The sequence below is a fragment of the Oncorhynchus keta genome, chromosome 35 (assembly GCF_023373465.1).
Source record: "Oncorhynchus keta strain PuntledgeMale-10-30-2019 chromosome 35, Oket_V2, whole genome shotgun sequence".
Lineage (NCBI taxonomy): Eukaryota > Metazoa > Chordata > Actinopteri > Salmoniformes > Salmonidae > Oncorhynchus > Oncorhynchus keta.
The window spans coordinates 81,847,486-81,861,093 of NC_068455.1; the positions used below are offsets into that span (position 1 = coordinate 81,847,486).

The following is a 13,608-nucleotide window of genomic DNA, read 5'->3' on the forward strand; positions in this document are numbered from 1 at the left end:
AGGTTCTCCCTATTTAGTTCAGTTCCCAGTCCTTCTAGCATGTACTAAAGGTTCTCCCTATTTAGTTCAGTTCCCGGTCCTTCTAGCATGTACTAAAGGTTCTCCCTATTTAGTTCAGTTCCCAGTACTTCTAGCATGTACTAAAGGTTCTCCCTATTCCCTATTTAGTTCAGTTCCCGGTCCTTCTAGCATGGACTAAAGGTTCTCCCTATTTAGTTCAGTTCCCGGTCCTTCTAGCATGGACTAAAGGTTCTCCCTATTTAGTTCAGTTCCCAGTCCTTCTAGCATGGACTAAAGGTTCTCCCTATTCCCTATTTAGTGCACTACCAGGTGTCTTATGGGACAAAACCCATGATGGTTGAGCTTAGTGTGTGTGTGTGTGTGTGTGTGTGTGTGTGTGTGTGTGTGTGTGTGTGTGTGTGTGTGTGTGTGTGTGTGTGTGTGTGTGTTGTGTGTGTGTGTGTGTGTGTGTCTTACCTGTCCACGCTCAGGGCACACAGGTTGAGTACAGTGATGCCAACAGAAGCTTTCTGCAGGAAGGGGAACAGTTTACAGAGGAACAGACCAATGGAGCTGTCATCGAACGGCCACGAGCCAGCCAGGAGCTAAAATATAGAGGAGGAGATGGTAGGATTAGAGGAGAGGAGAGGAGAGGAGAGGAGAGGAGAGGAGAGGAGAGGAGAGGAGAGGAGAGGAGACACCTATTCCCTGTTTAGTGCACTGCTTATAACCAACTCTGGTAGTGGCCTATGTAGAGAATATTCAGACAGACAGACAGACAGACAGACAGACAGACAGACAGACAGACAGACAGACAGACAGACAGACAGACAGACAGAAATATCTAAGTGCCTTTGAACGGGGTATGGTAGTAGGTGTCAGGTGCACCGGTCTCACGTCAAGAACTGCAATGCTGCAGGTTTTTTCCCCACTCTCAACAGTTTCCTGTGTGTATCAAGACTGGCCAACCATCTAAAGGACATCTAGCTGACTTGGCATTGCACCCACCTGGGGTCCAAGGTCCCCTGATTAGAGGGGAACAATGAAAACAAACAGTGGTACCGGCCGCGAGGTCCAGAGTTCAGTTTGTGGGATTTAGATGTATTATATTGAGCCAGTTTGAGCCAGTTTGAGCCAGTTTGAGCCAGTTTGAGCCAGTTTCTCACAGCAATGAAAACAGTCCTGCAGCATCAGGAAACGCAGATTATAATTCATGGATTATTAAATATATTATTAAATATATTATTATATATATTATTATATAATTCATGGATTATTAAATATATTATTAAATATATTATTATATATATTATTATATAATTCATGGATTATTATATATATTATTAAATATATTATTATATATATTATTATATAATTCATGGATTATTATATATATTATTACATATATTATTATATATATTATTATATAATTCATGGATTATTATATATATTATTAAATATATTATTAAATATATTATTATATATATTATTATATAATTCATGGATTATTAAATATATTATTACATATATTATTATATATATTATTATATAATTCATGGATTATTATATATATTATTAAATATATTATTATATATATTATTATATAATTCATGGATTATTATATATATTATTATATAATTCATGGATTATTAAATATATTATTATATAATTCATGGATTATTAAATATATTACTATATATATTACTATATACTTCATGGATTACTATATATATTACTATATAATTCATGGATTATTATATATATTACTATATATATTACTATATAATTCATGGATTATTATATATATTACTATATAATTCATGTTTGTAGGGGTTGATACATATTTTGTGTCAAAGTGGAAATTACAAACTTTACAAGCCTTTTTTATTTGTTATTTTTTAAAACCTTGAATACACTAAAAGTTTTCATTTATTTCTGTGCAAGAAAAATCAAGATCAAATTAAGATACGGCATCTGTAAAAATATATACTTTTTTTTTTTTTACCTTATAAACGTTGATGGGTATATCTATAGTGATATAGATCAGATCTCCCAGGGCCAGGCTGGCGATCAGGGCGTTAGGTCCGTTCCTCATCGTCTTATTCAGGTAGATAATCCTCAGTAGAGTGGCGTTTCCTACCATCCCCACCATGAATATCACACAGCTAATCACTGTGTTTATGTATTTAAAGGCTGTCTTTATGAAGGTCACCTGGTGGCAGACAGGGGGTACTACAGGCTGAACACGCACTGCCCGGGACGACGTGTTAGAGGTGAGGGGATGGGGTCCGTGTTTCAGATGTTGGTGTCCACCGTCAGAGTCAGGAGAGGGTGTGGATGAGATGGGGGTAATGAGGTTCAGAGATGTGATGTCATGGGGGTTTTGGGAGGGGTTTTGGGGGTCCAGTAGCAGACCCAGGGGGGTGTCTGTACTGTGGAAGGCTGAGACGGGGAGATTTCCTGTCAGGCTGGGTTGGCTCTGACACTGTCCCGCTGTGAAGGTGTGGAACACCACCAGCACTAACACCATGGACGAAACAGGAACAGTAGAACCCATTCTGACTCTAGAACCTGTTCTAGAACGTATTCAACAGTTCAGGGAAGAGATGGAGGATTCCAGGCAGGATAGTTCTAGATTCCACAGTGATTCCGAATTCCACTAGGGAGGTTCCACAGGTCCTCTGGAGAAAAGGGAAAAAGGGAGAGGAAATATTGCTAATATGACAAAGGACAGGATTTGTGGAGGGGCACAAATCTTTATTTCTTGATTTTCTTGTACTTTATATTTCTTGAAACTAACTGTCCAACCCCTCTACTGTCCTAACAGAGTCATTAAGATCAATCTGTAGTAGACTGACTGGTATCCTGTTTCAATTACTGACACATAAACAATGAAATAACCCCCCCACCCCACCTCTCTCTTTCCTGTCTCTCTCTCTCTCATGTCTCTCTCTCTCTCTCTCCTGTCTCTCTCTCTCTCATGTCTCTCTCTCCCCCTGTCTCTCTCTCTCTCCTGTCTCTCTCCCCCACTTCTCGCTCTCCTGTCTCTCTCTCCCCCTGTCTCTCTCCCCCCCCTCTCTCTCTCCCTCCTGTCTCTCTCTCCTGTCTCTCTCTCTCTCCTGTCTCTCTCTCTCTCCTGTCTCTCTCTCCTGTCTCTCTCTCTCTCCTGTCTCTCTCTCCCCCTGTCTCTCTCTATGTATATTAATGTAGCTCTTATAACCTACCTACATATATTACAGTTTGTACTGTAGTCAAACAGTTTGCAATGCCTTAACGCAGGGGTGTCAAAATCAATTACTGTCTCTCTGCTGGTCCTGGACGATGGCTGTCTCTCTCTGCTGATCTCTCTGCTGGTCCTGGACGATGGCTGTCTCTCTCTGCTGATCTCTCTGCTGGTCCTGGATGAGGGCTGTCTCTCTCTGCTGGTCCTGGATGAGGGCTGTCTCTCTACTGATCCTGGATGAGGGCTGTCTCTCTCTGCTGATCCTGGATGAGGGCTGTCTCTCTCTACTGATCCTGGATGAGGGCTGTCTCTCTCTACTGATCCTGGATGAGGGCTGTCTCTCTCTACTGATCCTGGATGAGGGCTGTCTCTCTCTACTGATCCTGGATGAGGGCTGTCTCTCTCTACTGATCCTGGATGAGGGCTGTCTCTCTCTACTGATCCTGGATGAGGGCTGTCTCTCTCTACTGATCTCTCGGCTGATCCTGGAGGGTTTGACACCGATGTCATAACAACTACTTACACGACAGATGTATGACTAGTTTTGTCTGTGAATAACTTCATACATTTAGACAGTCACTCACCTTGTTGCTGAGTCTAACTCAGTCAGAGCAGAAGAAGCAGTCCTGTAAAGAGGCCCCTCATGTCTCCATATTCTGATCTGTTTGAAGAACGAGCGGCTTTATCCGGATTTGTAGAGGAGTAGTGTTGTAGTGCAGAGTCCCTCTCAGCTGTGTGGTACTGACTGATCTTTCTTCTCTTGTTGAATCTCTCTTCCTCCTCCTTCTTCTCTCTCTTCCTCCTCCTCCTCCTCTCTCTTCCTCCTCCTCCTTCTCTCTCTTCCGTCCCTCCCTCTCTCACAGTCAAGATAACACAAAATTCACCAAAGCCCCTCCTCCCAAACGTTGATCGGTCTGCCCTTTTCCCCCTCTGACTCTCTAACCCCCTCCTCTCTCTACCCTCTCCTCTCCCCACTCACATGATGCCAAAAGTAAACAACCCCCCCACCGCCCCCCACCAGATCCCGTCTTCCTACCTCAGCACACCAAGATAAAAAGAACATTCAAAATGAAACCAGTTAACTTTATTTTACTGGTAGCAGCGTACAAATGACAAATGACACTTCTGAGAGGTTTTACGACACGGTGAAGCCTAGTTTCCTGTTGATTCAGTGGCTGAGTCTCTATACCCCCCGGGTGTTTTTCGCCCCCAGCACTACACAGCTGATTGAAATAGCCATCTCATCATATAGAAGTGATTATTTTGAAGGGGCTGTGTAGTGCTAAGGGAGAGGGGGGGGGTAAAACCAAAACGTGCACCCATGGGTGGTGGGGGGAGGGGCCGGGGACAGAGTTTGGGAAACCAGGCCCTATATTGTGCACTAGTTTTGACACCCTTCAATATAGAGCCATAGGGCACTATATTGAAGGGTGTCGTTTGGGACAAAGTACTTGTGGTGGTCTGTCTGTCTGTCTGTCTGTCTGTCTGTCTGTCTGTCTGTCTGTCTGTCTGTCTGTCTGTCTGTCTGTCTGTCTGTCTGCCTGCCTGCCTGCCTGCCTGCCTGCCTGCCTGCCTGCCTGCCTGCCTGCCTGCCTGCCTGCCTGCCTGCCTGCCTCGCCCCGTCCGTCTGTCACAGTTCACATGTTTAACTCCTTACTGTACTGAGTTGGGGCTCCTAAACCCAGTTGTGTGACAAACAGATTCTGTTCACTGATCTGCGGACGTCAAAGGGACAAAACTAAACTAAACTCCAAACCAGACCATTGTAGAGGAGGGGGGTTTACCAGGGGTCCCAGGAGAGAATAGCATTCCCTCTGACCTCTGACCTCTACTCTGGTCAGGAATAGTTATCTCTTTCATGAGTATTAAAGGTTGGTCCTGAGAGCTGCTACTGACTCCCACACGCACACACACACACACACACACACACACACACACACACACACACACACACACACACACACACACACACACACACACACACACACACACACACACACACACACACACACACAGTCAAACACAGTCAAACACACACACACACACACACACACACACACACACACACACACACACACACACACACACACACACACACACACACACACACACACACACACACACACACACACACACACACACACACACACACACACACACACACACACACACACACACACACACAGTCACACACACACACACACACACACACACACACACACACACACACACACACACACACACACACACACACACACACACACACACACACACACACACACACACACACAGTGCAGACATTACTGTAGTTATAGCAGACAGAGGAATGGGCATTACTGTAGTTATAGCAGAGAGAGGAATGGACATTACTGTAGTTATAGCAGAGAGAGGAATGGACATTACTGTAGTTATAGCAGAGAGAGGAATGGACATTACTGTAGATATAGCAGAGAGAGGAATGGACATTACTGTAGTTATAGCAGAGAGAGGAATGGACATTACTGTAGTTATAGCAGAGAGAGGAATGGACATTACTGTAGTTATATCAGAGAGAGGAATGGACATTACTGTAGTTATAGCAGAGAGAGGAATGGACATTACTGTAGATATAGCAGAGAGAGGAATGGACATTACTGTAGTTATAGCAGACAGAGGAATGGACATTACTGAAGTTATAGAAGACAGAGGATGGACATTACTGTAGTTATAGCAGACAGAGAGGAATGGACATTACTGTAGATATAGCAGACAGAGGAATGGACATTACTGTAGTTATAGCAGACAGAGGAATGGACATTACTGTAGTTATAGCAGACAGAGGATGGACATTACTGTAGTTATAGCAGACAGAGAGGAATGGACATTACTGTAGTTATAGCAGACAGAGGAATGGACATTACTGTAGTTATAGCAGAGAGAGGAATGGGCATTACTGTAGTTATATCAGAGAGAGGAATGGACATTACTGTAGTTATAGCAGACAGAGGAATGGACATTACTGTAGTTATAGCAGACAGAGAGGAATGGACATTACTGTAGTTATAGCAGAGAGAGGAATGGACATTACTGTAGTTATAGCAGACAGATAGAGGAATGGACATTACTGTAGTTATAGCAGAGAGAGGAATGGACATTACTGTAGTTATAGCAGAGAGAGGAATGGACATTACTGTAGTTATAGCAGACAGAGGAATGGACATTACTGTAGTTATAGCAGACAGAGGATGGACATTACTGTAGTTATAGCAGACAGAGGATGGACATTACTGTACTTATAGCAGACAGAGGATGGACATTACTGTAGTTATAGCAGACAGAGGAATGGACATTACTGTAGTTATAGCAGAGAGAGGAATGGACATTACTGTAGTTATAGCAGACAGACAGAGGAATGGACATTACTGTAGTTATAGCAGACAGACAGAGGAATGGACATTACTGTAGTTATAGCAGACAGAGAGGAATGGACATTACTGTAGTTATAGCAGACAGACAGAGGAATGGACATTACTGTAGTTATAGCAGACAGACAGAGGAATGGACATTACTGTAGTTATAGCAGACAGAGAGGAATGGACATTACTGTAGTTATAGCAGACAGACAGAGGAATGGACATTACTGTAGTTATAGCAGAGAGGGGAATGGACATTACTGTAGTTATAGCAGAGAGAGGAATGGACATTACTGTAGTTATAGCAGAGAGAGGAATGGACATTACTGTAGTTATAGCAGAGAGAGGAATGGACATTACTGTAGTTATAGCAGACAGAGGAATGGACATTACTGTAGTTATAGCAGACAGAGGAATGGACATTACTGTAGATATAGCAGAGAGAGGAACGGACATTACTGTAGATATAGCAGAGAGAGGAATGGACATTACTGTAGTTATAGCAGAGAGAGGAATGGACATTACTGTAGTTATAGCAGACAGAGGAATGGACATTACTGTAGTTATAGCAGACAGAGAGGAATGGACATTACTGTAGTTATAGCAGACAGAGGAATGGACATTACTGTAGTTATAGCAGAGAGAGGAATGGACATTACTGTAGTTATAGCAGACAGAGGAATGGACATTACTGTAGTTATAGCAGACAGAGAGGAATGGACATTACTGTAGATATAGCAGAGAGAGGAATGGGCATTACTGTAGTTATAGCAGAGAGAGGAATGGACATTACTGTAGTTATAGCAGACAGAGGAATGGACATTACTGTAGTTATAGCAGAGAGAGGAATGGACATTACTGTAGTTATAGCAGAGAGAGGAATGGACATTACTGTAGTTATAGCAGACAGAGAGAGGAATGGACATTACTGTAGTTATAGCAGAGAGAGGAATGGACATTACTGTAGTTATAGCAGAGAGAGGAATGGACATTACTGTAGTTATAGCAGACAGAGGAATGGACATTACTGTAGTTATAGCAGACAGAGGAATGGACATTACTGTAGTTATAGCAGAGAGAGGAATGGACATTACTGTAGTTATAGCAGACAGAGGAATGGACATTACTGTAGTTATAGCAGACAGAGGAATGGACATTACTGTAGTTATAGCAGAGAGAGAGGAATGTACATTACTGTAGTTATAGCAGACAGAGAGAGGAATGGACATGTTCTTCTCTCATTCTTTCTTCCCTCATTATCTCTCTCTGTCAACACTTTCTCCCTCATTATCTCTCTCTGTCAACACTTTCTCCCTCATTATCTCTCTCTGTCAACACTTTCTCCCTCATTATCTCTCTCTGTCAACACTTTCTCCCTCATTATCTCTCTCTGTCAACACTTTCTCCCTCATTATCTCTCTCTGTCAACACTTTCTCCCTCATTATCTCTCTCTGTCAACACTTTCTCCCTCATTATCTCTCTCTGTCAACACTTTCTCCCTCATTATCTCTCTCTGTCAACACTTTCTCCCTCATTATCTCTCTTTGTCAACACTTTCTCCCTCATTATCTCTCTCTGTCAACACTTTCTCCCTCATTATCTCTCTCTGTAAACACTTTCTCCCTCATTATCTCTCTCTGTCAACACTTTTTTCCCTATTTATCTCTCTCTGTCAACACGTTTCCCCTCATTATCTCTCTCTGTCAACACTTTCTCCCTCATTATCTCTCTCAGTCAAAACGTTCTCCCTCATTATCTCTCTCTGTCAACACTTTTCCCCTCAGTATCTCTCGCTGTCAACACTTTCTCCCTCATTATCTCTCTCTGTCAACACTTTCTCCCTCATTATCTCTCTCTGTCAACACTTTCTCCCTCATTATCTCTCTCTGTCAACACTTTCTCCCTCATTATCTCTCTCTGTCAACACTTTCTCCCTCATTATCTCTCTGTCAACACTTTCCCCCTCATTATCTCTCGCTGTCAACACTTTCTCCCTCATTATCTCTCTCTGTCAACACTTTCTCCCTCATTATCTCTCTCTGTCAACACTTTCCCCCTCATTATCTCTCGCTGTCAACACTTTCTCCCTCATTATCTCTCTCAGTCAAAACTTTCTTCCTCATTATCTCTCTCTGTCAACACTTCTCCCTCATTATCTCTCTCTGCCAACACTTTCTCCCTCATTACCTCTCTCTGTCAACACTTTCTCCCTCATTACCTCTCTCTGTCAACACTTTCTCCCTCATTACCCCTTAGTTTGTGTTAGTCCAGATCAGGTCGTCACGCCAACACGTCTAACGTCTGTCCCGTCTCCTAGGTAACCCTGATTGTGACCTAATCAGTGACCGAGGGAAACGTGTACTCTGTCATGTCTTTCTGTCCCGTCTCCTAGGTAACCCTGATTGTGACCTAACTGCTCCAACCTCCACGGTATGGTACATCAGGGACACTAAATCAAGTGCACCTAGTATTTTAAAGGAAACTAGTTTAAATTTGTACCGATGTCTCGACTGCATCAAGAGATGAGACTTTCTGTAAAACAGTACAGTGAGTAGTTCAACATGTGTACTGTACCACACACACACACACACTCCTCTGAGTTTATAAGGCAAGGTTTTCCATAGCAGCAGATATGGCCTAGCTGGTTTGAAAAGTCTGAGAGGGAAGACATCTAGAGCTGTGTGTGTGTGTGTGTGTGTGTGTGTGTGTGTGTGTGTGTGTGTGTGTGTGTGTGTGTGTGTGTGTGTGTGTGTGTGTGTGTGTGTGTGTGTGTGTGTGTGTGTGTGTGTGAGAGAGAGAGAGAGGAGAGAGAGAGAGAGAGAGAGAGAGAGAGAGAGACCATCTCTACTGCTATCTTTATAGTTGGATGAAAACTATAACTCTCCCTCCCTCTTTCTCTCCTTCCTTACCCAAGAAATCACAAAAGTCCTGCTTTTCCCCGGAAATCCCGGTTTATTCTGAGGAAAAGAGAGAAATATTCTAGTCTGTTGTGCCCTGGGGGAGAAGAGGAGGATGGTGGGAAAGACAGAGAGGAGGAGGAGGGGAGGATGATGGGAAAGACAGAGAGGAGGAGGAGAGGAGGATGATGGGAAAGACAGAGAGGAGGAGGAGGAGGAGGAGGAGGAGGATGATGGGAAAGACAGAGAGGAGGAGGAGAGGAAGCGGAGGAGGAGAGGAGGAGGAGGATGGTGGGAAAGACAAAGAGGAGGAGGAGAGGAAGAGGAGGAGGAGGATGATGGGAAAGACAGAGAGGAGGAGGAGAGGAGGATGGTGGGAAAGACAGAGAGGAGGAGGAGAGGAAGAGGAAGAGGAGGATGATGGGAAAGACAGAGAGGAGGAGGAGAGGAGGATGGTGGGAAAGACAGAGAGGAGGAGGAGGGGAGGAGGAGGAGGAGGATGGTGGGAAAGACAGAGAGGAGGAGGAGAGGAAGAGGAGGTGGAGGATGGTGGGAAAGACAGAGAGGAGGAGGAGAGGAAGAGGAAGAGGAGGATGATGGGAAAGACAGAGAGGAGGAGGAGAGGAGGATGGTGGGAAAGACAGAGAGGAGGAGGAGGGGAGGAGGAGGAGGATGGGAAAGACAGAGGAGGAGGAGGAGAGGAAGAGGAGGAGGAGAGGAAGAGGAGGAGGAGAGGAAGAGGAGGATGGTGGGAAAGACAGAGAGGAGGAGAGGAGGAGGAGAGGAGGATGATGGGAAAGACAGAGAGGAGGAGGAGAGGAGGATGATGGGAAAGACAGAGAGGAGGAGGAGAGGAGGATGATGGGAAAGACAGAGAGGAGGAGGATGGTGGGAAAGACAGAGAGGAGGAGGAGAGGAAGAGGAGGAGGAGGATGTTGGGAAAGACAGAGAGGAGGAGGAGAGGAGGATGATGGGAAAGACAGAGAGGAGGAGGAGGAGGAGGAGGAGGAGGAGGATGGTGGGAAAGACAGAGAGGAGGAGGAGGATGGTGGGAATGACAGAGAGGAGGAGGAGAGGAGGATGATGGGAAAGACAGAGAGGAGGAGGAGAGGAGGAGGAGGATGGTGGGAAAGACAGAGAGGAGGAGGAGAGGAAGAGGAGGATGATGGGAAAGACAGAGAGGAGGAGGAGGAGAGGAGGAGGAGAGGAGGATGATGGGAAAGACAGAGAGAGGAGGAGGAGGAGGAGGAGAGGAGGATGATGGGAAAGACAGAGAGGAGGAGGAGGAGGAGGAGGATGGGAAAGACAGAGAGGAGGAGGAGAGGAGGATGATGGGAAAGACAGAGAGGAGGATGAGAGGATGAGGAGGATGGTGGGAATCTATAACTGTGGAGAATATCATTCCATCAAACAACTATAACTGTGTGGAGAACATCAAGCTGCATGCTTTTCAACCGTTCGCTGCCCGCACCCGCCCGTCCGACTAGCATCACTGCTAGCATCACGCGCTCCAGCAGGTGTATCTCACTCATCCCCAAAGCCAACACCTCTTTTGGATACCTTTCCTTCCAGTTCTCTGCTGCCAATGACTGGAACGAATTGCAAAAATCGCTGAAGTTGGAGACTTACATTTCCCTCACTAACTTTAAACATCAACTATCTGAGCAGCTAACCGATCGCTGCAGCTGTACATAGTCCATCTGTAAATAGCCCATCCAATCTACCTACCTCATCCCCATACATCTACATCTATCACTACTTACCCAATCTACTTACCTCTACCTAAACATCTACAACTGTGGAGAATATCATTCATTCCATCTAACATCTATAATTGTGTGGATGTTTCTTATCTGTTTATATCACTGTAGACTTCAGAGGAAGACCACTCACACACACACACACACACACACACACACACACACACACACACACACACACACACACACACACACACACACACACACACACACACACACACACACACACACACACACGGTCCAGTGTTATCTGGTAAATATATATAATTATTAATTGTTATTATTATAATGATAATGAGTTAAATAAACGCATCTGTTCTTTAAATTGTGACTAAATGGGTTGAAATGAGTTTGTTCTCTCAGATCAGTTACTGATGGGAACATGAACCCGTTTGAACTTGTCACTCAGGCCAAAAGGCAACACTTAAGGTTACTATACAAGCTTCAATCCGTTTATCTAAGGAAGAGTCATCTTCCTTGCTAGTAGTAGCTAGCTGGTAGCCTGGCTTTAGCATGAATAAAAACCTAGCAAGGTACAGCTAGCTGGTAGCCTGGCTTTAGCATGAATAAAAACCTAGCAAGGTATAGCTAGCTGGTAGCCTGGCTTTAGCATGAATAAAAACCTAGCAAGGTATAGCAAGCTGGTAGCCTGGCTTTAGCATGAATAAAAACCTAGCAAGGTATAGCTAGCTGGTAGCCTGGCTTTAGCATGAATAAAAACCTAGCAAGGTATAGCTAGCTGGTAGCCTGGCTTTAGCATGAATAAAAACCTAGCAAGGTATAGCTAGCTGGTAGCCTGGCTTTAGCATGAATAAAAACCTAGCAAGGTATAGCTAGCTGGTAGGCTGGCTTTAGCATGAATAAAAACCTAGCAAGGTATAGCAAGCTGGTAGCCTGGCTTTAGCATGAATAAAAACCTAGCAAGGTACAGCTAGCTGGTAGCCTGGCTTTAGCATGAATAAAAACCTAGCAAGGTACAGCTAGCCTTTTTACCTTCCCACATCTCCATGTGAAATAATCAGATTTAAAAAAAATATATATATATATATATGTATGCCCTGGCAAATATTTTTCTACCTGCCGGTTTAACCTTAAACAATATACCAGTTTTAATATGATGATTGTGTCTTCATTCCCATATCAGCTAAAACAATCAAATTGGTCATGGGGGAGGAGGGGGGTCAAGCACATGGCTGGCTACTGTTCTACCATTTCACAATAGCCTGGAATCACTAGTTGTTACTTATCAACAAAATACCTTTTTTTGGGGGGTGGATTCTTGTTGTTTGGTTTAGTGTTTGAACAGTGATTATAGTTGGTTCTTTAATGCAAAATAGGCTACTTTGATGAATTGAATCGCCCGAGCTGACAAGGTAAAAATCTGTCGTTCTGCCCCCTGAACAAGGCAGTTAACCCCACTGTTCCCCTGGTAGGTCGTCATTGTAAATAACAATTTGTTCTGAACTGACTTGTTAAATAAAGGTAAAACGTAACAGATCAGATTAAGGAACCAAGCGACATCACTCCCCCAACGGCTGCGGAAGGACTATCACGGCTCTTCTCAATTTTCAAGAAGTACAAAAGTAGTCAAATGCCTGAGTGTATATTACGACACTGCGCACCTATCTTTACAGTATCGTCAACCTTTCACCTTTAACCCCTGAGCTTCCAGTGCTTATCAACCATTGGCTGTTGACCCTCTGGGGGTCGCCTGCCATTTTAGTCATTCAGCAGACGCTCTTATCCAGAGCAACTTACAGGAGCAATTGCTCAAGGGCACATCGACAGATTTTGTACCAAGTCAAGTCAGGGATTCGAACCAGAAATATTTTGGTTACTGGCCCAACGCTATTAATCGCTAGGCTACCTGCCTCCCCTGTTCTGTTCTGCTCTGCTCTGTTCTGTTCTGCTCTGCTCTGTTCTGTTCTGCTCTGCTCTGTTCTGTTCTGCTCTGCTCTGTTCTGTTCTGTTCTGCTCTGCTCTGTTCTGTTCTGTTCTGCTCTGCTCTGTTCTGTTCTGCTCTGCTCTGTTCTGCTCTGTTCTGTTCTGCTCTGTTCTGTTCTGCTCTGCTCTGTTCTGTTCTGCTCTGCTCTGTTCTGCTCTGCTCTGCTCTGCTCTGCTCTGCTCTGCTCTGTTCTGTTCTGCTCTGCTCTGTTCTGCTCTGCTCTGCTCTGCTCTGTTCTGTTCTGCTCTGTTCTGCTCTGCTCTGCTCTGCTCTGCTCTGTTCTGTTCTGTTCTGCTCTGCTCTGTTCTGTTCTGCTCTGCTCTGTTCTGCTCTGTTCTGCTCTGTTCTGTTCTGCTCTGTTCTGTTCTGCTCTGCTCTGCTCTGCTCTGC

The 13,608-nt window shown here is 44.3% G+C and overlaps 1 protein-coding gene and 1 long non-coding RNA gene across 5 annotated transcripts in view; one reads left to right on the top strand and one right to left on the bottom strand.

Annotated features, from left to right (window-relative positions):
• LOC127916378 (uncharacterized) overlaps window positions 1-227 on the top strand; it is a 3,625-nt gene extending 3,398 nt beyond the window's left edge. The window contains exon 4 of one of the 2 annotated variants that reach the window (XR_008094837.1): window positions 202-227. This is a non-coding gene — a long non-coding RNA (uncharacterized LOC127916378). Of the gene's footprint in view, window positions 1-2; window positions 173-201 lie in introns of those variants that run through there. The other variant, XR_008094834.1, reaches the window with a different exon arrangement.
• Window positions 1-4,036, bottom strand: part of LOC118383461 (endothelin receptor type B-like) — a 24,315-nt gene extending 20,279 nt beyond the window's left edge. Inside the window, exons 1-4 of one of the 3 annotated variants that reach the window (XM_052498022.1) lie at window positions 3,808-4,034; window positions 3,299-3,708; window positions 2,006-2,681; window positions 478-605 (exon numbers count right to left, since the gene is read on the bottom strand). In XM_052498022.1, coding sequence (XP_052353982.1) covers window positions 478-605; window positions 2,006-2,557 — 680 coding nt within the window. In that variant the 5' untranslated portion in view covers window positions 2,558-2,681; window positions 3,299-3,708; window positions 3,808-4,034. Of the gene's footprint in view, window positions 1-477; window positions 606-2,005; window positions 2,682-3,298; window positions 3,709-3,807 lie in introns of all 3 variants that reach the window. The other 2 variants (XM_052498023.1, XM_052498021.1) reach the window with 2 other exon arrangements.
• Window positions 4,037-13,608: the final 9,572 nt, after the last annotated feature.